This window comes from Panthera pardus, unplaced genomic scaffold (genome assembly GCF_024362965.1).
Source record: "Panthera pardus isolate Hobbes unplaced genomic scaffold, ASM2436296v1 HiC_scaffold_4, whole genome shotgun sequence".
Taxonomy (NCBI): Eukaryota; Metazoa; Chordata; class Mammalia; order Carnivora; family Felidae; genus Panthera; species Panthera pardus.
This window is the reverse complement of record NW_026526969.1, coordinates 10187130-10212184: the sequence shown is the minus strand read 5'-3', so window position 1 is coordinate 10212184 and position 25055 is coordinate 10187130. Positions and strand designations below refer to the sequence as shown.

Here is a 25055-nt window from a genome sequence, read left to right as displayed (position 1 = left end):
TAGTTAAAGAACTTTCCAATTCGCCCTCTCTTTATTCATGGGTACTTACGGGGTTGATCGAAGAATCCGGGTTGATTTGCAACATGTAAATGTTGTCCGTAGAATACTGGAAGAGTCCATAATACGGATTCAACATTTCATGGCACAATAAATAGAGCCACTCCCTAGGAACAACAAAATGACAACCATTTTATATGTGTGAAAATGTCCAGTTTAGGTCTTACCAAAAGGACCGACTCCCTGGGTCCTAGAAGGCCACACTGCGGGATAACCAGGCCCTGAGAGAAGGTGTAGATCGGGCAGATTAGTCTGAGGAAGTAACAACTTGCGTCCGGTCGTCTGAGAAATGGCTTTTCTGGCCCAAACTCCCACGGGCTCCGAAGCCGAGGAAGAAGGGCGGTGGGCTTCACCCAGCACCACCTGCTACGGGCAGTGCTCTCAGCAGGGGGACTCATCAGCCTGCCAGAACCTCAGCTAAGGTGTTCTCTGGGACTCTGCAAAGACCAGATCTCAGGTGATGATGTCAATCGTGTGGTTCTAATGGACAAAAGAGCAATCAATAAAGAGCAGTCATATCCTTCTACTTATAAAGGGTGTGCGTGCACGCGCGTATGTACACAAAACAGGAAAGATCTATATGCAGAGCAGAGAGGAAGAGGAGGAGGAAGAGGATTTACACACACACTTGGACAGTAGTTAACTTTAGAATCAGCATTCTGGGGGATCTTCAGTTTTCTTTTGCCTCTTGCTAGAGAGTTTTTACATTTCCGACAGGAACATGTTATTCACATTTAAGTCAGGAGAAAACAGTTTGCAGTCCAGGCAGACAGGGATTGAGAACGACTTTCACCCTTTATGACTTTCTTTTAGAAAAGAAGTTTTTTTAGCATTTATTTATTATCGAGGGACAGAGAGAGACAGAGCATGAGCATGGGGGGGGGGGGGGGGGGGGGCGGGCAGAGAGAGGAGGAGACACAGAATCCGAAACAGGCTCCAGGCTCTGAGCTATCAGCACAGAGCCTGATGCGGGGCTCGAACTCACAAACCGCGAGATCATGACCTGAGCCGAAGTCAGATGCTTAACCGACTGAGCCACCCCGGCGCCCTTACCCTTTATGACTTTCTATCTTGTTGATTCTACCTTTTGTCATAAACATTTATCATTTTTATAATTTTAAAAAACAAGCTGAACCCATAACAAGATATAATTTCATGAGTTCTGAAATCTGGACAAGATACATAATAAATTATTTTTGGAATTTCTTTATATTCCAATCATTTCATTATATATTAAAAAACAAAACAAAACAAAAAGCCCCATATCAGAAACATCCAACAGGGGCACCTGGCTGGTTCAGTTGGTTCAGCGTCTGACTTCAGCTTCAATTCAGGTCATGATCTCGCAATTCTGTGAGTTCGAGCCCCACACTGGGCTCTCTGATGTCAGCATGGAGCCCACTAAAGATCCTCTGTCCCCCTCTCTCTGCCCCTGTCCCGCTCACGTGCACACTCTCTTTCTCTCAAAAATAAATAGACGTTAAAAAAATTTTTTTAAGAAACAATCGTATGGTAGCCAATTTGACAATTATATTTAATTTTTTTGAAAAAATAAAAAAAATACATAAATAAAATTAAAAAAGAAACAATCCGGCAAAACAAGCACTCTCAACAGCATCTGTGTGATTTGGCTCCAGGGTCAGGGGCGAGGAGCCCAGGACCGGGAAAAAGCTTATGCAAACACCTGTGTCACTTCTACAGTGAGCCTTTTATTCTTTCTACTCAAATCTCCTTCCTAATGGATACATTTCGTTAAGACAGCAGCCCCAGATTTTATTCTCGAATTTCTTACTCTGTCAAACACAAAAGGCATGGAATTGAGATCAACCAGGAAAAGGATGAGCACACGTGCAAACGATCCAAGACAATACACAGAAAGGATCAGACTGCAACAAGATTACATATCGAACTCAAGAGAACAGAAAGGAACTGGCAGAAACCAGGAGACTCCAAATGTCACACAATTCTTTACTAGAAAGGCAGAATTTCCCGGCTATAAGACCAAGGTTGAGAGTTTGGGTTTGAGAGGAATCCTTTTCGAAAGCTGAGGACCTGCAACCGTCTAGACAGGAAGTGATCAAAACACAAGCAAATATTCTGACCGAGTCACGCACAAGGGAGGGAGGCGTATTAGGGATGTTAAGGAAGTGGTGAGGGGAGAGCTAACTATACAGGCAAAAGGGATTTTTAACGAGACAGGAAATGGTTGGGAACCAAACACCGGGGAAGTGAGTGTAGACTGATTCTCATCGGCCAGATGATGAACACACACACACACACACACACACACACACACACACCCGTGATTTAAATCTCTCTGCAGCTCTCTGAGATAGGTCTGATCCCCTGTAGATGTGAGGAAGGATCTGAGGGGTGAAACAATGCAAGATCACACTGGACTAGGAAACCCAGGACTCACAGCTCTTTCCGCTAGACCACCGTGTCAACCAAGGGACCTCCAAAAAGGCCTCTCTGTGTGGAAGACTGGATAAAAACTGGGACATGCAGAAGCAACAGAACCCCCGTCAGATCAAACCAAGCTATTCACATGCGTGCCTGGGGATACAGAACACAGCCACGCTAAGACGGATGGTAGGCTGGAACAGTTTAGGGTCCTGAATTCCTGAGACTGTAAAGGAAATAGCAGAGAAGAGAAGATGCAAGTAGTCTGATGTGAACTGTTGGGGCAAACATGAACATCTAACTAGGAAGCTCCTCACCTAAAAAGGGGGACAGAAAGCCTGATCCACTTGGCAGGAAACAGAACTCGCTTTATCACGGGCAAACAGAAGTTACGTTTGCCAAAAGAAAGATGGTTTCTAGAATCAACATGGAGATGATTAAGGAAGAACTCTGGGACAGTCTTTTTTGTTTGTGTTAATGTTTTTATTTATTTTTGAGAGCGAGCAAGACAGAGCGTGAGCAGGGGAGGGGCCGAGAGAGAGGGAGACACAGGATCCGAAGCAGGCTCCGGGCTCCGAGCTGTCAGCACAGAGCCCGACACGGGGCTTGCACTCACGAACCACAAGATCGTGACCTGAGCCAGAGCCCGATGCTTAACCGACTGAGCCGCCCAGGCGTCCCTGGGACAGTCTTGAAAGGGAAAGCATTTCCCATGGAGAGCCAGTGCCCGCTGTGAGCTCGCTACTGGGGACATGCGTGCCTTTCTGTGCCCTTCATCCCAGGTGGACTCAGGAGCAGCCGAGGGCAGGAGGATGAAGGGCAGAGACAGGAGTGGAAAGAAGGTGGAGGAATGATTTTCTCCAGGTCCAAAGGGCAGATCGTGACTTCTAGCTAACACTAACCAGAGTTGGTGTTTTACATGTATTTGTGTAATTCTCTAATTAATGCCTGTACCTCGTCAGATTGAGAACGCCTTTGGATGGGGACTTTGGAGGGGTGAAGGGGACAGAGAACATGTTACTTTGCTCACTACTGCATCTCTAGTACCTAGTACATGGTAGAGTCTCAATATTTAATGGTTAATAAATAAACACAATTCTTACAAGAGCATACAAATTTTACGGGTGTTCTCCTTTAAGAAGATTCAATCCTGTAGGGCGCCTGGGTGGCATTGGTTGGTTGGTTGAGCGTCCGACTTTGGCTCAGGTCACGATCTCACGGTGTGTGGGTTCAGGCCCCGCATCAGGCTCTATGCTGACAGCTCAGAGCCTGGCACCTGCTTCTGATGCTGTGTCTCCCTCTCTCTCTGCCCCTCCCCTGCTCACGCTCTGTCTCTCTCTCAAAAATACACATTAAAAAAACATTTTTTTTAAAGATTCAATCAAGTGAAGATTTAATCATAGGTAAGAAATTTTTAATTTTTAAAGTATTTTGTTGCAATGGAATCAATAAATTAGTATGTTACGATCACATAAAAAGTGAAAACAATGTTGGAGCGGTACAGCCACTGTGGGAAACAGTGTGGAGCTTCCTCAAAAAATTAAGACTAGAAATACCATGCAATCCAGTAACTCCACTACTAGGTATTTACCCAAAGAAATGAAACCACTGATTCAAAAAGATATATGCACCTCTATGCTTCCTGCAGCATTATTTGTAAGAGCCACGCTATGGAGCAGCCCAAGTGTCCGTGGACAGATGAACGGATAAAGAGATGTGGTATATACGCATGATGGAATGTTAATCACCAGAGAAAGGAGATCTTGCCGGGTGTGGCAACGCAAATAGACCTAGAAGGTATGATGCTAAGTGAAATGAGTCAGAGAAAGACAAACACCACACGATGTCGCTTCTATGGGGAATCTAAACACACAACAAAGCAGAAACAGACCCATAAATACGGAGGACTGATGGCTGCCAGAGGGGAGGGTGCTGCGGGGCCGGGCAAAATGGGTGAAGGGAAGAGGGAGGTCAGAGAGCGCTCCCTGTTGGTGACAGATGACGGCTACGCTTGTAGCGAGCAGAGTGTTCGACTTTTCAAGACGCTACGTTGCACACCTGAAACTAATGTAACATCGTGTGTCAACTATGCCTCGTGAAAAGGAGGAACTCGGAGATGAGCGAGTAAAATCAAATAGACTGTCTAGAATCACCACTTTTGTTCACGTAAAGAAAAAATCCTGAAGCACCGGAAGCTGAACGCTCCTAGAAGGTGGGGGAAAACAAGCAAAGATGGGAAATAAAGAGAGAGACCTGGAGGGTCCATCCAGGGAGTCCAGCATCTGCGTAACTGGCATTTCAGAAAGAGCAAAGCGGGGAAACAGAAGAGGGGAAACTGAGCAAGAAGCCGCTGCTGGTTCGGCTGATCCAGGAGGGAGGTACGCTGGCGTGGCAGGTGCTCGTAGGAGCTGGGGGTTCCGCGAGGAGGGGATGGGAACTGGGGTTTCAGCGAGGACGGGACGGCTCCGAGCGCACGCTCTGTGACTGTGGGCCATGCAGCAGACCGGGGCCAGGGATCTTGGGATCTCGGAGGCAGACAAGGCCCTTTCGGGGGGCGTGTGAGCAGACCCAAGGGAACAGAGGGAATGGGCTACATGAGGGTCTCAGAGACACTCTAGGCAGAGGGGAGGTGAAGGCCAAGGCCCGAGGCAGCTGTGGCGAGAGTGCAGCAGCCGAGGGGGAGCAGCCAGGGTCGAGCCTGGAGCACCTGCGGGGGTTCAGCTGGGGGCTCGGGGACAGGGGACGATGGCCGAGTCTCCAAAAAGCTCACACAGGCTGCTGCCGAGCAGCGGCCTGTGCAGGACAGTGAGAACCAGGGGGCACGTTCAGAGGAACAACGACAAATAGGACAGATAGGCCCCGAGCGGGGGGGCCAGCGAGCTGGAGGGCAACATGCAGTCGGGGCAGCGCTGTCTGCTGAGGACCACGGACACGGGCCCTGGGAGACGACAGGGGAGGGGGTGAGGGCGGGCACTGAGGTGGGACAAACGAGAAGCTGATGAGGGGCCCTCAGAGATTCGGGACCATCAGGCTTAGAAGGGTTCAGAAACCCCCACGGAGAGCCCAGGGCAAGCAAGTGTGGTGTTGACGGGAGCAGCATACAGATGGAACCCAGGGTGCCCTCGGCGACCCCGGGACTGAGCCGGGGGCCGCCGATGCTCCGGGTGAGGAGCACCCGCACGAGGACTGGCAGGGAGCCAGGGGGCAAACCAGGAGAGGGTGGCGTCCGGAAACCAAGTGGAAAAAGTGCTTCGAGAATAGGGAGCGACCAGAGGCGTCAGGTTCCGCTGACAGGCCAGGGGACGTAGAGGCCCAGGAGTCATCGCGGGGTCTGGGGGAGATGGAAGCCGAGGAGGGCATCCGAGCAAGCGGGGCAGGGGCGGTGTCGAGAGGAAGCAAGAGACATGGGAGCAGGACGAGGGATGCTCACAAGTCCCCCGAGGGCTCCTGCTTGAGAACAAACAGGTCAATGACTGAGGCAGAAGCACCTTTGAACAAATTTGTGTTTTTCCTGGAATTTCTCCTTTCTTTGCTTTATTTGCCTCGAGTGCCTCCTTAACGTGTAGACAGGAAGGGGATCGCGTCCGGGGAAGGTTCAAGAAGGGCGCCGTCCTAGCGCACACACGCGGAGACTGACTCCACAGAAAGGAACACGGTGAGGAAGCGAGGCGGATGCGAAATAAGAGGACACGCACTGTGCGGGGGACAGGGTGGCTCTCCTACAGGGGGCCGTGCAGGGAACACGGGGCCACGTGGGTAGAGGTGCCGGCAGACAGATACTCGGTGGCGGTGGAGAGACTCCACTGGGGCCGTGTGTCGTCAGCGGCAGAGGAGGCGAAGTCGGCAGCCGAGGGTGAAGGTGTCGGGGCCGAGGCAGAGGCCCCGGGGGGGGGGCGCACAGGCGGGGACGCAAGGAGCACAGCATGGCTGCACCGGCCGCAGGGACCTCCCGGGGCTCGTGGGCGCCAGCGTGGGAGAGGCCACAGCGTGGAGCGCACCACCCCCCGGCTACCCTCCGGGCCCGAGGACGGGACTGTTCAGAGGCGGGGTTTTGCCAGGCAGGGGCAGCAGGCCGAAAGGGCGGCGAGGGGGTAATCGTGACGGCGGACAACGCGGAAGCAGGGAGCAGGGATGGGAAGGGGGGCAAAGAACAGAAACAAGGTGGCAGACTCCTAGGGTGACGGGTGGTCCTGGATGAGGCCAAACCACTTTGGGTGAAGTTAGGACTAAAATCAGATTGGCTCCAGACCACTGCTCGGTGACGCTGGGTGCCGGAAGATAGGCCAGCGATGCCTTCAAAGTCCCGAATGAAAATTACTTTCTTCCTAGAAATCTATAAAAAGGGCAAACTGCAAATGAACGTTTTGCATAAGACCTTGGAAAATTCACCTCCCACACGTCCTTTCTAAGAAAGCTGCTTGAGGGTACAGTCCAGTAACACAAGGGAGTAAACCAAGGAAGAGGGAACTACAGGATCCACAAAACCATGCTCTAACCCGGGAAAGCAGTGATGCCCGTGACCACGACTGTGCAGAAGACCTAAGGAACCACCAATCAGACTGGGCAGTGTCCACGAGGGAGACACGCGGGGGAAGCGGGGGCGGGGGGTGGAGGGAGGCAAAAGATCAAGCTTAATCGGACAAAGTAAAGACAAAGCCTGGTTTTGAAAAAAAAAAAAAAAAAGAAGACAACAAAGATGAAGAAATTCTTGGAAAATTAAAATTTGTTCTAAAGGCAAAAATCCTAGAAACCACTCAACCCCCTCGGTGAACAGTATTTACACGGTCCTAGTAACGTAAACAATGTATTGATTTTCAAATTAAAGTCAAGTTTTTTTTGTAATGTTTCTTTTTTTGACAGAATGCAACCAGGGGAGAGTCAGAGAGAGAAGGAGACACAGAATCTGAAGCAGCCTCCAGGTTGAGCTGTCAGCATAGAGCCCAACATGGGGCTCGAACCTATGAGATCATGACCCGAGCCGAAGTCGGACACTTAACTGACTGAGCCACCCAGGTGCCCCAATAATGTACTGATTTTCCAACACAAAAAGACTAGGTAAATAAGCAGGGGGAGCTACTTAATTTTGGCTACAGAACAGACTATAAATCTCCAACCCTGGATGACAGAACATAGGAGGGGAGGGCAGAAGGACGCCTGGAGGGGAAGTCAAAAGTATTTATATCCTTGCTTATGAAGAAAGAGGTCAAGACACAATGTGTCCAGTTGACAAACCAACAAACAATGGTGAAAACACATCATGTCAAGTTACCAGGGCAATGATGGAAGATCTAAAAATCGTGACGGTGCCAGACTAGGAAGTGACAGTGTTAAATTAGATCCAGTCTATCTGTGTCTGTGACCATAAATCCTGAAGTCAACGGATTATGCCTGAACTTGATCAGTTTAGAGACATAAAGTCACCCATCGGAAGAAAGTGTTAAAAGGCAGTGGTCTCAAAGGTGAAAAGAGGCAGGACGGGAAATAGCAGCTTTTAATTCTTCTACTCTTAAGGTCCTTGGCACGAATGATCTTGACCAGCATTTCACTTGACAAAACTCCTTTGACACAAATGCAATTTACATGCCTTTCTCCCACCCTGAAAGTCCTCTACTGAGAAAAGTAAGGCTGCCTCCCTCCCAGACTAATTTCAGGAGCAGGCCTCTCATGTCTCAGAGCTGCCAGATGAAGCAGTGGGGGGACGGGGAGTTGAAAAGTTTAAACCTATCTTTCCACAAAATAACGGAGAAGGAGATGTGTCCTCCGGTGGTTCTCGGGACATGCTCACAGAGCCCGGACAAACCCTTACTCCCAGAAGCACCGAATGCCATGCGGAGACACGCCCAGCATGAAGCGGGGCTGACCGAGAGCCTCACCTGGCCACTCCGCCATAATCCAAACCTTCTTCTCCCCGGAACTTGACCATCAGTCGCTTCTTCAGATCCTTTGGCCGCATCTTCATGATCTGGCGATAAGACTCCTGCACGGCAAAAAAAAAAAAAAAAAAAAGCGTCAGAGAGAAGAACGGGTCGCATTCTTACTGTTCTACAGAGATTCGAGGTTGTTGGTAATGGAGCCCGAATCAGGATAAATAGTCATTTAAATCTGAGTTTCATCTGATTCCTAGTCCAAATGTTGGTCTGATGTCCAGTGTCTGATGTGGGGTAGCCCCTGTCGCCTGATCTCCCCGGGTGTCCCTCAGGAACAAGGAGCTCGTGCCGGGCAACGTCGTACCCAAAGGAAACGCACACCCACATTTTCAGCACAATCGCTAAAGGCCTAGGGACAGACATCCTCACCAGAGTCCATTTTCTCTACACAAATTGATTTTAATGAGGCCATACTAAGAACGACTTCTGTATTGTAACCAAAAGGAAGATGTCACTGGAGAATCTGAATAGTAAAAGAATTCGGAGCCTGTTTTTGTATCTGAGGTGAAAAATCGCATAATTTCCAGGGAGTCAAAAAAAGCAAAAAAGTATTTAAAGTAAGATCTAGGGGGAATGCCTGGGTGGCTCAGTCTGTTAAGCGTCGGACTTCGGCTCAGGTCATGATCTCACAGCGTGTGAGTTCAAGCCCCATGTCGGGCTCTGTGCTGACAGCTCGGAGCCTGGAGCCTGCTTCGGATTCTGTGTCTCCCTCTCTCTCGGCCCCTCCCCCGCTAGCGCTCTGTGTTTCTCTCTGAAAAATAAATTAAAATGTTTTAAAAAAAATTTTTTTAAATAAAGTAAGACCTATGGGAGCTTACCCAAAACACAGAACACAGGCGGCTAGCCTAACCTTCAGCTACTTTTTTGAGTTTTAAGTGCAACTAGCTAAACGCTTGTAGATATTTTCAGTGATAAGGCACTTCAGACGCTTCCCCTGCTTTCAATTTAATGTAATTCAAGCTTTCCCATCCCAAGAGGGAAAGGGGATGCTGAGTGGAAATGATCTAGCAGCAAAATGTGAAGAATGCAGCTCTTTTCTCTCCCTGCTCAATGGCCATTCTGGCCAGTCCATCCATTCGCCTAACCGTCGTCTGTGCCCGAGCATCGAACATGGCCCTGGGTGCTTTCAGTGCCCAGTGAGGACGGCACTGGGCTGCCTGCCGCTGTGTCCTCACCTTCCGTGTTCAGGTCTCACCCAGCCTCTTTTGATCACTCCTGCCCATGATTCCACAAAGGCAGGCAGGACGCAGCCCAAACATCACCGAGACTTTACCTTCCAATCACCTGCCTTGAGAAAAGGGCCCTGTCTACAGGAGGTCCCGCCTGTTCGGTGGCCTTGATCCCACAGGGGAGCTGTATGAAAGACAACCCTTTCCAGGAACCATCGGATCTTCCCATTTCCAGAAAACACAATAAAGTGGCCACTGGGCCCCGAAGCTTCTCTGAGGAGGCGATGCCCTTAGGTGAGATGGCAAGAAGCAGAAGGAGGGATTGGTTCTGGAGAAACCATGCGGACTGCAGGAATATATAACCGGCACACAGAAGAGGATTTACAGTGTTATTTAGTGCTAGTTTCTGTGTGAGTCTCTATATTTTTGTTTCAGAAGCTCTCTAGCTTTTAAACTCCTACCACAGGAGGAAGTCCAGTCTGTCTCTCTATATGGCCATCGGTCCTGATAAAGCCCTGCAATTCGCTGAGTGATAAAATCGGTACCCGAAACACCAAACAGAAAGAACCTGCTGTCTGTCAACAGGGTTTAACAGTCTATGCCTCCCTGCTGGTCGCACCGAATTCCATACCTCAAATATTTCTTCTCTGGACACTTCGATGCGGCAATGACCAGCTTGGGGTTGCTGAAGCGAAAGCTCGTGTCTGAGGACCTTCAGCTTCTGGACTAAATCCCTCTCGTATCTCTGGGCGGGAAGCTCCTCATCCTCCACCGAGCCCTCGCTGGGCAATGGCAGCGGCTGGCTGGGCTCCTTTAGTTGGCACTGGTGACTTGAGAAGAACAGAAACATCAAGGTCACCCCAAAAGTAGCGGCCCAGGGAGCCACAAGCAATGCCCCCCACTGGTGAGGGACTGAGAAGCGAGCTCATCACACAGAACTGCAAGAAGAGATGTTCCCTCTGCTGACATAACCATGTATGAAGACACATAAACGCTGACGGTGGCCACCACTGGCCTAAATACAGAGGTCCAAATATGGCTTCAATCAAGAAGATACCCCAGTTCCAAGCAACTGCTTGGATTATCACTACAGCTTATCACTGCTGTAAATAAAAACAGAAATTGCTGTCATTTATCACACATCTGGTATGTATCTGAGAGACTGACCGATGCATTACTAGATGCGCCTTGGTAGTCAAAATTCAATGGAGCTGACGTGAAGACTTTCACGAGCAGGTTATCGTACAAGAGCAAACAAGGCAAGTGCAATCTAATGGGAACTAGTCCTCATTTTCACAACCAAGAGATTTCTAAGCCCACTCACAAAACTCCAGCAAAATCAAGGACTGGGACTAGTAGAGGGATGAAGTGGCATTCGTCTTGTCCAGGTTTGGCCCCTAAGGTCAGGTGTCGGTGAGAAGAGCCACACGGGGCTCTTACGTTCTCGAGAACACGACAGACCCAGAGCACTGACTGTGGGATCCAAGATAACTCCCAGGTCCAAGTCATCCAGGAAGGACGGGCCCAGGAAAAGGCTCTGGCAAGCAGCAATATGGACTGCGGCAGCCCGTCCAGATGGCGACGAGCGGGCACTAAGGAAGAGCCTGGTTTCAGGGGCTCTCACGCCAAGGGCCACACACTCCCTCAGAGAGCCACGTGCGGAAGCTTTGAAAATGGAGCTGTACTGCCTAATGCTGTCATCTCAGTGACTTTTATTTAGGCTGCAAGCAAGAAAAGACGGCAACAATACAGTTTCAAAACTGTTCACAACCGAGGCGCCTGGGTGGCTCAGTCGGTTAAGCCTCTGACTTCGGCTCAGGTCATGATCTCACAGTTCGTGAGTTCAAGCCCCGCATCGGGCTCTGTGCTGACAGCTCAGAGCCTGGAGCCTGCTTCAGATTCTGTGTTTCCCTCTCTCTGCCCCTCCCCAACTCATGCTCTCGCTCTCAAAAATAAACATTAAGGAAAAAAAACAAAACAAAACTGCTCACGGCTGTCCTGGGAGTTTAAAAACCCGCAACTGTCCACCAGACATTTATTATATTTTGCTTACACTTAACCTCCACTAATAAACAACACAGTCGATAAATTAAGAGAAATATTAGTAGAAAACATTAAATTACAAGCGTAAGAAATCTACAAAGATTCTGTACAAGTCTTACTTCATGATGTGATGTAACCTTGGGTCTGTAAACTGGGTTGTTCGGTTATTATGATCTACAAAATATATTCTCCCCGAGACTGTACTTCTGACTTCCCAGCCTGGTGGCAGTGGTCCGAGTTCATCACAGTTCACGCTGTTAAGGTCTCTGCCGAAATGGAAGAGAACAGACAGGTTTGTCCATCTGAGTGTGGAGGCACGAAACCAAAATGTCAGCAAGAGGAACCACAGGAGTCCCTGATCAATGCGGCCAGCGTCCCATTCTGCTAAGAGGGACAGTCACGGCACGACTCACGCCAAACTCCCACCGAGTCCAGGACTCCGTGCTGCAGGTGGCAGCGAAACCCGACAGACAAAAACGGAGCTCTAGGAGCCCATGACCCTGATGGGGAACACGGCTCATGGTCTACCCAGGGAAACAGCGTTTCTTCCTCGAAAGAGGGCCGAGTAGCAGGAGGTAGACGATTGTTGTCAGAAAACCATCTGAATTTACAAGTTAAATTAAATGCTCAAGGTCACAAAGGCGGCTTCACTTGAAAGGCTCCCAGAAGCGCAAGTTCAAGGGGATAGACTGACATCCCTTCAAAATCTCACAGTTCAGAACAGCAGCACCGGGAAGCGGCATTCTCGTGCTTTCCTTGCCTTTGTTACACGCGTGTCTCTGATTCTAACCTCTTGGTGAATGATCTCAGTACAATCCGGCCACATGGGAACACAACATTACCGGCCAAGTTGCTTGTCTAATCGGCACAAAGCCTGACGTTTCTTACAGCGGGTACTAGAGACACCTCATTCGTTTGCAGGTAATATTTCCATTCTAATTATAGACACTGAATCTTAAATTCAACAGAGACTTGGAAAGTCAGCAACAAGAAGTCTTTCTCAGATGAAACAAGTGATGAATAAAAAGGATGTGAGCATTACTAGAAATGTTATTAGGTAGTAATGCTATTCTGAAACAAAACAAAACAAAACAAAACAAAACAAAACAAAATTTGGAAAGGAAAGCAAAACGAAGAAAAAAAAGAAGAAACTTAACTCCATTACAGGGTGGGGGAGGGGCGGGGGTCTCTCTGACCTGGGCTCAGATGTATGGCCTTGTAGAAGGAAATCGCATAGAAAAGCTTCATCTCCCCCAGGAATGGTCCCCAAGGGACTGAGGCAAGAGGGACAGTAAAGTAGAAGAGAGAAAGGGTAATAGAGTCTTTACATTTCCTTTGTAACTTTTTATTATGGAAAATTTTAAGCATATAAAAAAGTAGAGAGAGACCACTAATGAATAACCAACCTCGACAATTATCAACTCGTCACCCTATTGCAAACCTAATCCCCCCTCCACTCCCCCCAGTTACTTGAAGCAAATCCCAGACGTGCTATCATTTCATCACCCGAAATGATATCAATATTGATATCAATACATCGTTGGTATTTTTAGTGTAAAATGGGAACAGCACATCTCGAAGGGCTTATTGGCTTTTCAAGCAAGGGCACGTGTGATTTCATCTAGAGCGAGGGTCTCTTTCAGTTACATGATCTGATCTCAAGACACAGGTTTGCTTCCTAAAGGACCCCCGGGCGGTACAGTAGCCGCCCACTGACCACGTGGAGTCTGAAGGGGGCAGCAGAGAGCCTGGGTCCAAGACCCTGGGATGACTCCTTCAAGCCCCAGGGGTGCTCCCTATCGCGGAGGGCAGGGGTGAGGGAAGAAGTGCTGGCGGAGGGGCGCTGACGGTGCACGTCCGTAGCAAACGTACCTTGGTATCCTGGGGTCGTGCCACGTGCTAACTCCAGTCTGTGTGTGCAAAAAGTAAACTTGCCCCTGCACCGTTGTCCTTTGCTCTGCACAAGAAATCAGAGGGCGCAATTAGTTCAATTCCAAAGAGTTTTCAACGAACCCTCTTAAGCACAGAGTCTAAGCTTCCTTTCAATATTCTTTAAAATCAGGGAGGAAAGGACAGTGGGTAGCTTCCGCCTGACCTCCCACTTGACAAGCCCCATGGAAGTATCTGGGCGGCTCTCACTTCTTCCTGCCCACACCTGCGGAGGCAGCGATCTCCTTACTTGGCCACACCCCAGGAGTCCCTTCCATCCTGGTGCTGACCTCACCTTGGCCCCGTCACCTCCATCTGCTCTCACTTCTGCTGTTCTCTGCACATCTAAATTATATTCCTCCCTCACCGGGTTCTCCTCTCTGCGGCGGTCAGATGATCCCTTCCGTCCCTTCTTTCCCTTGTACCCGACGCCGAGCTTCCCACATTCAAATTACTGAACGCTCCATCCACCCTCATCCAGCCCACGCATCATTTTGGATTTTTTTTGGTATTCATTTGCCTAAAATTTTCACACGATTGCTAAACTGGGAGACTGGAGTGATTGCTGACAAATTCATGATGCACCAGATTTATCACCACCTTTTTTACTTGGCTTTCTTCTGACACGACCATCGCACGGCCCCACTCTGCAAATGTCCACAGTTACCGCACGTACAAGTTACTAAAAAAAGCTTAAGAAATGCAACCCTGCCGCTCACGCTCCGGTGTGGCTGGGTGGGTTCTCTCACCATAGCCTTCGGGCAGTTCTGGCGACTGGTGGCCGTGGGGACGGTTCTGAGGTGTCTGTAGTGACCCCCGGACCTCAGGATTTCGAAGTCGCTGTGCCTGGAGCCTTTGATCTTGACTTGGGGATTCCACAAACCTGCAGTCCCCTCCCCCAGCCGCAGCACCAGTACTGTCTGTGTAAGGGGCTGGCTCCTCCATGAAGCAGCTGAGAGGCCTTCCAGGTCCTGAGTCTTCATACACAGTTCTAGAAAGGAGAGCAGCACAGCACACATGGGAACACCGGCCCAACACAAGTGCCCAAAACCACACCCGTTTACTGTGCTTTTCTTCAACAAGATAGATGCCCCCAAGTGCCCAGCTGTACGAGATTCCTTCTGTCCCATCTAAACAGAAAGGTAGACTTTTTCATGAGGAACAAGCAGCCAGAGGGAGCCATCTGTCAAGTGCCATAGAGGCCACGGGCGGGATCTCATCCTCGGGGAGAGCTGAATGATTCAAAAACCCAACCTTGTACTGTAAGGAGCTCGCAAAATGAAATTTCATATTTCTTGCTTTAAAATCAAATCCACGGGGGCACCTGAGTGCTTGGTCAGTTAAGCGTCCACTTCTGCTCAGGTCATGATCCCATGGTTTGTGAGTTTGAGCCCCACGTCGGGGTGCTGACAGCTCGGAGCTTGGAGCCTGCTTCAGATTCTGTGTCTCCCTCTCTCTCTCTGCCCATCCCCCCCGGCTCTCTCACTCTCCCTCTCTCAAAAATAAACATTTATATATTTATATATATACATATATATATATATATATAAAGTCGAATCCATACTCCACTTTCCTTGTTACTTTACTCTCTAGTAGAACTTCAGGTTACATAAATACAGCAATGACCTTAAGTGCTCTCTAACATAAATCTTTACCTCCTAAACTTTTTTGAAGACAATTCACCTTAAAGGCTATTTTTTGAAGACTATTCACCTTAAAACCTATTTTCCCTCATTAGCATTAAAAAAAATCATACATTGAAAACTTTCAAATATATACACAAATTGAGAGACTATCTCAACAACCCCCCCAAACTCATCACCCAGCTACAACAATGGGCATCTCACAGCTACTCCGCCAGTGTCTCCCCTCTGCCAGGTTATTCTGAAACCAGTCCCAAAGTGTTTCCATTTCACCCTTAACTACTTAAGCTTATGTCTTGAGAAAACAAGGACTTCTTCCATCATCGTGACTAAAAAAAGTACACTCATTTTTTAAATATCATCAAATACTAGTGTCCAAATGTCCCCAGCCAATTGTCTCATTACTCAGAATATAAACAAGGTCCCCAACGTGCATTTAGTAGGTAGGTATGTCTCTTTAAGTCTCTTTTATTATGAATTTGTAGATTCTCTTCCTCTTTATTTCTCTTCCAACGTAATTGTTGAAGAGTTGTCTTCTACACTCTCCGGAGCGCCCCCTCCTGGATGCTGCTTAGTGTTCGGCAGCAATTTCTCGGTCCTCTTTCCAAGGGGTGTGTTAATGTCAGATTAACTCTCTTTTGTGCTGTTTTAGCAGCTATTAATGGTTACTGCCCAGCTCCATTAAGGCACTGGGGATCACAAAACTGTGATAGTGACCAATGAGCTTTTAAGTTTTTCTGTGTGTGTTTTAGGGTTTTTCTGCTGAGTGTCGTTATGAACTCAAGAATTTTAATATATTTGATTTGTTTCAATCCACTAGTTATAATTCTTTCTTTAAATTTGTAATGTTTATTTATTTATTTAGAGACAGATGCAGCAAGTGGGGGAGGGGCAGAGAGAGGGAGAGGGAGAGAGAATTCCAAGTAGGCTCCGTGCTGTCCGCGCAGAGCCCAACATGGGGCTCAATCTCACAGACCTGATCATGACCTGAGCTGAAATCGAGAGTCGGAGGCTTAACTGACTGAGCCACCCAGACGCCCCTACGGTTATAATTCTTACTGATGCTCAAACTCCCATCTTTGGCCAGCACAAACCTCTTTAAATTGGATCCTGAGTCTTAGGGGCACAACCCCACTAGTCTTTACAGCTTCCTTTATAAACAAGGAAACTGGACCCCAGTTTTATCCCAAACTGCATCTCAAGCATTCGGCACAAAGGTGTGAAGGCTGTTTCATAGAGAGTGAGAGCCCAAGGCAGCAGAGAACTCAGCAGGCATCGCCACGGGGATACGTACCCTTCATTCTCTAACAGTCCTCGGCAGTCTACCACAGACCCTCCAGTGCCTATTCTGTCTCGTGTCTGTAAACTGACTAAAACAGAAAAGAACGTCTTGCATTAAAATCCAGTGGCATTCCACACAGGTGTGATACAGTGAGCCATTGCAAAGGTGTAACTTACGTACAATATTATTATACAAAGCGAGGCACATGTATATACATAAACACAGCTAGTCCTGTGCTTTCATGTCTGAAGCATTTACTCCATTACATTAGCTCTACACCACTGCATACTGTTTGGAACATTCCTTGTAAATGTGGAGGAGAGGCTGTGTTTTCACGCTCTCCGTAAAAATAACAAATTCCCGGTATTCACTTCCTCTAAGTTACCTCACTTTTTAAGAAGATCTTGACCCATGTTTCATAAGGACACGGAGAGCACTGTCAGTATCTGCAAAGTCTAGATGAATTGAAATATTTATTCTCTATCCCTACTGTGAACAACAAAGCCGTTTACAAAGTTGCTTCTAGTTACTCGTTTTTCCCCTGGCACATCACTCCACAGAGAAAAAGAAATCGCAAACAGGAAAAGCATTAAGTGAGAACTTTCTCATTATGATAGTTTTCAGGATGCATACCCACTGTTGACTTATTTCGGGTCAGATATATTCAAGACAATACCTAAAAGATTTGGGGTCGTGATTCACTCCGGTACACTGCCAAAATACTAGGTTTTCTCCGATTCCTTGCAGTGCACACAGGCAACATTTGAATTACCCTAAAATGCTAATGAAATGGGGTGGATAACAGAACAAGTCACTTAACAGATAAATAAATCACTTCCTATGGAACACCTCCAGTCAACACTTGTAACACTAGCACATTTGATCTTTTTTTTTATCCTAAAGAATTCAATCCTGACTCTATAAAATCCTATCACATGGAAGTCTTCAGAAGTCATCTTTGCCTTTTATGCATATTACAGGTCTTCCTGAAGAAACTATTTCTCAACTCTGGTACATGTGGCCACCATTCTTCTCACGTACACTTGGTTAAGACCATGGCAAATTAATTGTCTATTAACGTGGTGATTAAAATTATATTTAAAAATTATAACCTGAAATCTTTTTGTAGCCTAGTCATTTTAACTCAACTTGGAATGACAGGATGAAGAGAATTCAATAAAATAATAAAACCACACAAGACGAAAGTTTCTAGCGCGGAAAAGATGGCCCCGGATGTGGCTCGTCCTTTGAAAATATGTCACCACGGTCAGTGCCCGAGTGTGCTTTCTCGGTGATGGAGAGCTGAATGTTAAATTTTGAAAAAGCATCTCTTTATACAGATGAGAAAGTTCTTACCCACTATTTGGCCACGAACTGCATCAGTATCTGAGGGAGTTAGTTTGCATAGATCCAAACGCTGGTCTGCAAACAAATAATTCAAAACTTAACCCAGGGAAATATTAACTAGGGAGGAGGGCAGGAATTCTGTATTCGGTATTCAAAAGGAAAAAAAAAAACAAAACGAAAAGATGCCTCATAACCCTTCTTCAGTTGTACTATAAGGCAGAAGAGCATTTTGGTTCTTACATCCAGTATCTTTTAATCTGCTGATGGCGTTGGAAAGCAGCCGCGCACAGCCCAGAAAGCCAGCTCCCTGCTTCTTGTGAATCTTCTTGTGGTTCCACACGCTGATGGTTATGGAATCAGTTTTCCCAACATATCTGAAAACATACAAACTCCTTTTTAATTGCCTCTTTGAATTATGATAGCCCGTTGAGATTTCATCTGATTGACTTCTTAGTACAAAGGAATCCTTTTAAAATGATGTTGGCTCTATATACCCCACACATAACAGGTGCTCAATAAATACACATCTACTAATTTCAAGGGGCCGGGGAAAGGCCGACAGCCAGTTATGTAAGAAGCATACGTGCGTAACTACATCATGATAATCATCTTATAACAGAGATTCACTATGTTTTTATAGTTCCAAAGGACGATGACATAATGCATAAAATCTCACCAATTAAGCTTAACGTAGAATACTAGTTTGCAGCAAGGGCCTACTTATAAACCACAGATGCACTCAAAGCACATTAAAGAGTGCTTTCTACCTCCACCTACTCTTCATGCAAATCAACCAGAGGGCAGTTTTCGGGAAAAGGGGCAACAACCATCTCCCAAGCCACTTAGGATTCCTGAGTGTAACTAAAAGTGAGTCTTGGAATCTGGTTACAAAAAAATCCCACCCAGACTCCGTGCAATCTGTATTAATACAAAACCAATAATCACTCAGTGTTCTTTTGATGACACTGTCTCAGCAGGGCCATGAAAACATAGGTGTATCTAAAATCATGGTCTTCAAAGTGCGATCCATCTTAGGAATGAATGTTACATCCATTCGATCATACCGAGCTATATTTTCTACAACAAACTTCATCTTCTCTTGTAGAAAATATAGTTCCTACTAAAAAGTAGAAATTTTAAAAATCAATAGAAATATAAACAATATATATTTGAATAATAAGTATGTACAATAATAATGCATTTTCAAAAAGATTTTATTTTTAAGTAATCTCTACATCCCACATGGGGCTCGAACTCACAACCCTGAGATCAAAGAGTTCCTTGCTACACCGACTGAGCCAGCCAGATGCCCCAATAATAATGCATTTTTAAAGTAAAACTCTACAACAAGCTTCAGAGGTTCACTGTGGCGGCCGGGGTGGGGGTGGGGGGGACAGCATACAAAGGACCTGAACTATACCCCTTTTTCTCCTGTCAGCATGGCCAGGAGATGGAGAAGTTTGAAAAACACAGTATGGAAGCAAACCATAAAAATCTATGAACATGTCAAATGCAAGAACTTCCAAGTATACAATAAAATTAGGCAATATGTATTCATTTGGTTATCAGTGAGAAGTTAGTAATCATTTTTATTTTATTATTAAGTGCTTCTCTTGAAAGCTAGATTCCTGGTGCTCCCCAAATGGCTTAACAGAATATTCAACTCACAGATCATAGTGCTGGTTCCATTTTGGGTCCAATGTGTTTTTCACAGTGTCCGTTGAGTGGCACTGCCCAGATCCATCCACCACAATCTTTGCAAAGGGGTCGGGGAGTCCTAAAGGAGAGGAGACGGCCACACCGGGATGAGACTACACATCCATCCATGTGACACAGAACACAGTCTTACAGGCTACAGAGAGCTTTGAGATCATCTAATTTGGTGAAGAACTTTACCCTGGGGCACTGTATTCTCTAATTTAGGGTTAGTTTGATCAGCAAAATAAGTTATTTCTATTTAGCTTTCTAAGAAAGGCAACCCAGTCTGACACCACAGATTTTTAGGGGCTAAAACTACAAAAAATAGGCTTAAATTTAGAATCATTTCCGATGATCACCAACTGGGATAATTAAATGGAAGAAAAGAGATCTATAATTCATTATATTTATACCTCCTAAAAAAATAACACCTAGCAATCTTACTTACTGGGCTTTGTCTATTTTATCTACGAACCCAAGTATTCACCAAGTCTTAATTAGGTGGGTTCCTAAATGCTGGTGTATGAGTCGCACAGATTTATAGGCTCAGAGAGGTGGCAAGTTAAGGGTTTTAGAGACATGCTTGATGGGGACCACTACTCCGGAGGTTCCCAGCTCCTTGAATAAGGCCTGTGAACCTCAGTTTCTTCACCTTTAAAGTGTGAATAATACCACTTAAGAACTGAGCTGCATTCTTGTGAGGATCAGAGAGTGAAGAAGTTCATGCTGCAGGCACCGACTTGATAGTGGAGAATTTCTGCAGTTAAGGGGTGATTTCTTCCTTCGGAAAAAGATCCCCTCTGGTTTTTACACTTCCTTTAATTATGAGGCTTTTAAAATGTGATTTCATTTCTAAAATTGGACTAACAATTTGACTCAAACCCAGCTCTTTTACAGAAAAACGTCTCGTGTGTATTTGAGCTGAGAACACTTCATCCAGCAGAAAGCAACAGATTCAGGGCTGGAAAGACGGAGAAGACAGGGTGCGGCCGGAACAGGGAGTGAGACAGTTTCTCTTGTATGAGTTACAACGCTAGGAGCTCGAAGCCTAGGAGCTCGAAGCCTCCACATTGTTGCCAACTTGGAAATGAAGTTTGTCAAACCATGGGTCCGTTCGGTAGAAGGCAGAACTCTGAGGGGAGTATGTCCAGTGTTGTCTTTTTTTTTTTTTTTTTTAAGTTCAAATTACAAAAATATGTGAAGAAAGCGGGTGTGTACTTACTGAAGAAATCTTTCTTTGCAAGGTTCTTGGCACATAACACTGAAAACAAACAGAAATGCTAGGGTTAGCATTTATGGAGAAGATTTTCATCGCACCTAGTTGCTATGGACTGGGTTGTATTGGACCCACCCCTTGGCCCTCAATTCACGTGTTGAAGCCCTAACCCCACTGTGATAGCATTTGCAAGAGGCCTTTATAGGAGGTGCTTACACTTAGATGGGGTCATCAGGGTGGGGCCTTAAGGTGGGATTAGTGCCCTATAAGAAGAGACCACAGAGCTCGCTCTCGGTCTGTTCTCCATGTAAGGGCGCAGCAAGATGGCTGTCTATACGCCAGAAGTGGGCCCTCACCAAGAACCAAATCTGCCAGCGCCTTGATCTTGGGCTTTTCCAGCCTCCAGAATGGTGAGAAATAAATGTTCAAGCCATCTAGTCTATGGTATTCTGTTATATCAGCACAAACAATTGAGACACAAGTCTATATTTGCAACACAAAAAAAATTCTATAAATTATCTTTGCCAATGATGTCTTTCAAGTTTAGTAGCACACCACACACACACACACACACACACACACACACACACGCACAAACTGACAAGCAACTAAAAAGTATTTTCTCCTCCAATTGGGAGTCAGCCATAACAAATATAATTTTTTTTTTTACTTTTTTTTAATGTTTACTTATTTTTGAGACAGAGAGAGAGAGAAAGCACAAGCGGGAGAGGGGCAGAGAGAGAAGGGGACACAGAATCTGAAGCAGGATCCAGGCTCCAAGCTGTCAGCGCAGAGCCCAACACAGGGCTCGAACTCACGAGCCATGAGATCATGACCTGAGCCAGAGTCGGCCACTTAACTGAGCCACCCAGGCACCCCTAAAATGTTTTAATTTAAACTTGAAATCTGAAACACACAGAAATGGATTTATCAATATGCTCTCATGACTGCATAGGATCCCATGAATGCCAATTCAAATGAAGACCTATAATATTTACCTGTATAGCTCCTGCTGATAGCAACAAAAGGAGCTGTGCATCTCTGATAGTCTAATAAATAAGACAATTTTGCAAATGCTAGAGAATAGAAAGCAAGGGGAGATTGATAGAAAATATTGGGCCATCATCAAGTGCTGTGAAAAGCAAATGAGAAAATACATATTAAGAATTTAGCACAGGGGCGCCTGGGTGGCTTGGTCGGTTGGGCGTCCGACTTCGGCTCAGGTCACGATCTCGTGGTCGGTGGGTTCAAGCCCCGCGTCGGGCTCTGTGCTGACAGCTCAGAGCCTGGAGCCTGTTTCAGATTCTGTGTCTCCCTCTCTCTGTGACCCTCCCCCGTTCATGCTCTGTCTCTGTCTCAAAAATAAACGTTAAAAAAAAAAAAAAAGAATTTAGCACAGGGGTGCCTGGCTGGCTCAGTTGATTGAGTGTCCAACTTCAGCTTGGGTCATGGTCTCACAGTTCATGAGTTCAAGCCCTGCTTTGGGCTCTGTGCTGACAGCTCAGAGCCTCAAGCCTGCTTCGGATTCTGTGTCTCCCCCTCTCTGTGCCCCTCCCCCACTCATGCTCTGTCTCTGTCTCTCAAAAATAAATAAACATTAAAAAAATAAAAAAAGAATTTAGCATGGGGGTGCCTGGCTGGCTCAGGCAGAACAGCATGTGACTCTTGATCTTGGGGTTGTGAGTTCAGGCCCCACGTCAAATGTAGAGATTACTTAAAAATAAAATCTTTGTTAAAAGAAAAAAAAGAATTTAGCACAATGTTGGCATAGAGACAGAATACAATTAAAGCTACTGTTATTATTGTAATAATGAGGTGGCATCAATTACTGTGAAGAAATTCTGTCACCTAATCTGTCACATGATTAAAGCTTACCAGATCAAGGGAAAATACACCAATGGCACTTTTAGAGTGCTTCACAAATTTTGCCAATTTTCAAGAATGTAGTATTTTTTTTAATTTTTAATGTTTATTTATTTTTGAGACAGAGACAGAGCACAAGCAGAGGAGGAGCAGAGAGAGAGGGAGACACAAAATCTGAAGTAGGTTCCAGGCTCCAAGCTGTCAGCATAGAGCCCAAAGTGGGGCTCGAACTCAGAAGCCATGAGATCATGACCTGAGCCGAAGTCAGACACTTAACCAACTGAGCCACCCAGGCACCCCAAGAATATAGTGTTTTACTATAAACATTCTAATATATTCATATGATATATTGCTCTGCAAACTTTTCACTTAATATATTTTTTGTATAACAGCATTATCAGATATAATTCATACACTATACAGCTCATCTATTTAAAGTGTGTGATTCAGTGGTTTTTTTTAGTATATTCACAGGGCCACAGGATTGTACAACCATCACCATCAATTTTATTTTATTTTTTTAAGTTTATTTATTTTGAGAGAGAGAGAGAGAGAGAGCACAGGAGTGAACGTGAGCAGGGGAGGGGCAGAGAGAGAGGGAGAGAATCGCAAGCAGGCTCCATGCTGTGAGCACAGAGCCCAAAGTGGGGCTCGATCTCACAAACTGTGAAATCATGAGCTGAGCTGAAATCAAGAGTCAGACGCTTAACCAACTGAGCCACCCAGGCACCCCATCGCCATCAATTTTAGAACATTTTCATCATCCCTCCAGATAGAGATCCCCTACTCATCAGCAATTACTCTTCATTTAACCTCAACTCCCTCTACCCCACTCCTAGGCAGCCACTTATCTACTTTATGTCTTTGTGGATGTGCCTATCCTGGTCAGTTCATATAAACGGAATCATACAGTACACAGTATTTTGTGACTGGCTTTGTCCACTAAGCAGGTTTTTTAAAGTTCACCCATGTTGTAGCATGAATCAGTGATACTCCACTGTACGGAAAGACCACATTTTCTTTATCCATTTATCAGCTCATAGACATTTGGGTTGTTTCCAATTCGGGCCCACTATGAATAATGCCATACAAGTTGTTGTGTAGACATAGATTTTTGTTTCTCTTGTTGGGAACCTACGAGCCGTTATGCTGCACATTTCGAGGACGTGTCAGACTGTTTTCCACAGCATCCGCACCATTTTATCTTCCCACTAGCGGTGTCTAAGGGCTCCCATTTCTCCACGCCCTCACTAATACTTACTGTCTCCGTGGCTTTTCATCTCTCTGGTTGTCATTTGCATTTCTCTGATGACTAATGACTTTGAGCATCTTTTCATGTGCTTACTGGCTACTGGTATATCTTCTCTGGAGAAATTTCTATTTAAAACTTTTTTTTTTTTTTTTTGCCCATTTTTAAGTTGGGTTATTTGCCCTTTTATGTGAGAATTCTTCATTCTAAATATGTAGATATCTACAGACAAGATATCCTCATCAGATACAGGATTTGCAAATATTCTCTCATTCTGTGGGCTTTCATTTTCTTGATGGTGTTCTTCGAAGCAACAAAGTTTTAATTTTGAGAAAGCCCAATGTATCTATTTTCTTTGTCGCTTGTGCTTTTGGGGTCATGTTTAAGAAGGCCTTGCCTAACCAAGGTGTTAGAAATTTACTCCTTTATTTTCTTCTAAGAGTTTTAATACTTTTAGCTTTTTTACACTTTCAGTTCTTTTTTATTACAAAAAAAATTTTTAAGTTTATTTCGAGAGAGACAGACAGTGCAAGTGGGGTAGGGACAGAAGGAGAGAATCCCAAGGAGGCTCTGTGCTGCCAGCACAGGGCCTGACTCGGGGCTTGAACTCGTGAAACAGTGAGATCATGACCTGAGCCGAAGCCAAGAGTTGGCTGCTTAACCAACTGAGCCACCCAGGGCGCCCTTTTACACTTTCAATTCTTAACTAGACATTTAGCCTACGATCTATTTTGGGTTCATTTTTGTGCATGATGTGAAGAGGTCCAACTTCACTCCCTGACAGATGGCTATCCAGTTATACCAGCACCATTTACTGAGAAGAATATTTTTTCCCCATTGACTTGTCTGGACTCTTGCTGAAAATTAATTCCCTGTAAATTTGAGAGCTTATCTGTGGTCCTTCAATTCTAGTCCGTTGATCTACATGTCTTTCCTCATACCATGACCACACTGTCTTGATTACTGTCTTAGTCTGTTCAGGCTATATAACAAAATACTACAGATTAGGTAGCTTATAAAAAACAATTACTTCTCACAGTTCTGAAAGTCTGAGATCAGGGTGACAGCACGGTTGGACAAGGGTTCTCTTCCAGGATGCAGACTTCTTGTATATCCTCAGCAGAAGGGGCTACAGATCTCTCTGGAATCTGTTATAAGGCAGTAATCCTATTCTTTAAATTTCCACCCTCATGACTTAAGTACCTCCCAAAGGCTCCACCTACTAATAC

The 25055-nt window shown here is 45.9% G+C and overlaps 1 protein-coding gene and 1 long non-coding RNA gene across 7 annotated transcripts in view; one reads left to right on the top strand and one right to left on the bottom strand.

Moving 5' to 3' along the window:
• Nucleotides 1–20697, top strand: part of LOC109251229 (uncharacterized) — a 38479-nt gene extending 17782 nt beyond the window's left edge. Inside the window, exon 3 of the long non-coding RNA XR_002073418.2 lies at nt 20385–20697. This is a non-coding gene — a long non-coding RNA (uncharacterized LOC109251229). The remainder of the gene's footprint in view (nt 1–20384) is intronic.
• Nucleotides 1–25055, bottom strand: part of SMURF1 (SMAD specific E3 ubiquitin protein ligase 1) — a 108987-nt gene that overhangs the window by 10885 nt on the left and 73047 nt on the right. For 3 of the 6 annotated variants that reach the window (XM_053894087.1, XM_053894089.1, XM_053894088.1), the window contains exons 2-13: nt 20721–20759; nt 19469–19577; nt 18041–18174; nt 17810–17875; nt 16466–16541; nt 14278–14519; nt 13472–13556; nt 12796–12873; nt 11719–11865; nt 10188–10386; nt 8334–8437; nt 50–164 (exon numbers count right to left, since the gene is read on the bottom strand). In XM_053894087.1, coding sequence (XP_053750062.1) covers nt 50–164; nt 8334–8437; nt 10188–10386; nt 11719–11865; nt 12796–12873; nt 13472–13556; nt 14278–14519; nt 16466–16541; nt 17810–17875; nt 18041–18174; nt 19469–19577; nt 20721–20759 — 1394 coding nt within the window. The remainder of the gene's footprint in view (nt 1–49; nt 165–8333; nt 8438–10187; nt 10387–11718; nt 11866–12795; nt 12874–13471; nt 13557–14277; nt 14520–16465; nt 16542–17809; nt 17876–18040; nt 18175–19468; nt 19578–20720; nt 20760–25055) is intronic. The other 3 variants (XM_053894092.1, XM_053894091.1, XM_053894090.1) reach the window with 2 other exon arrangements.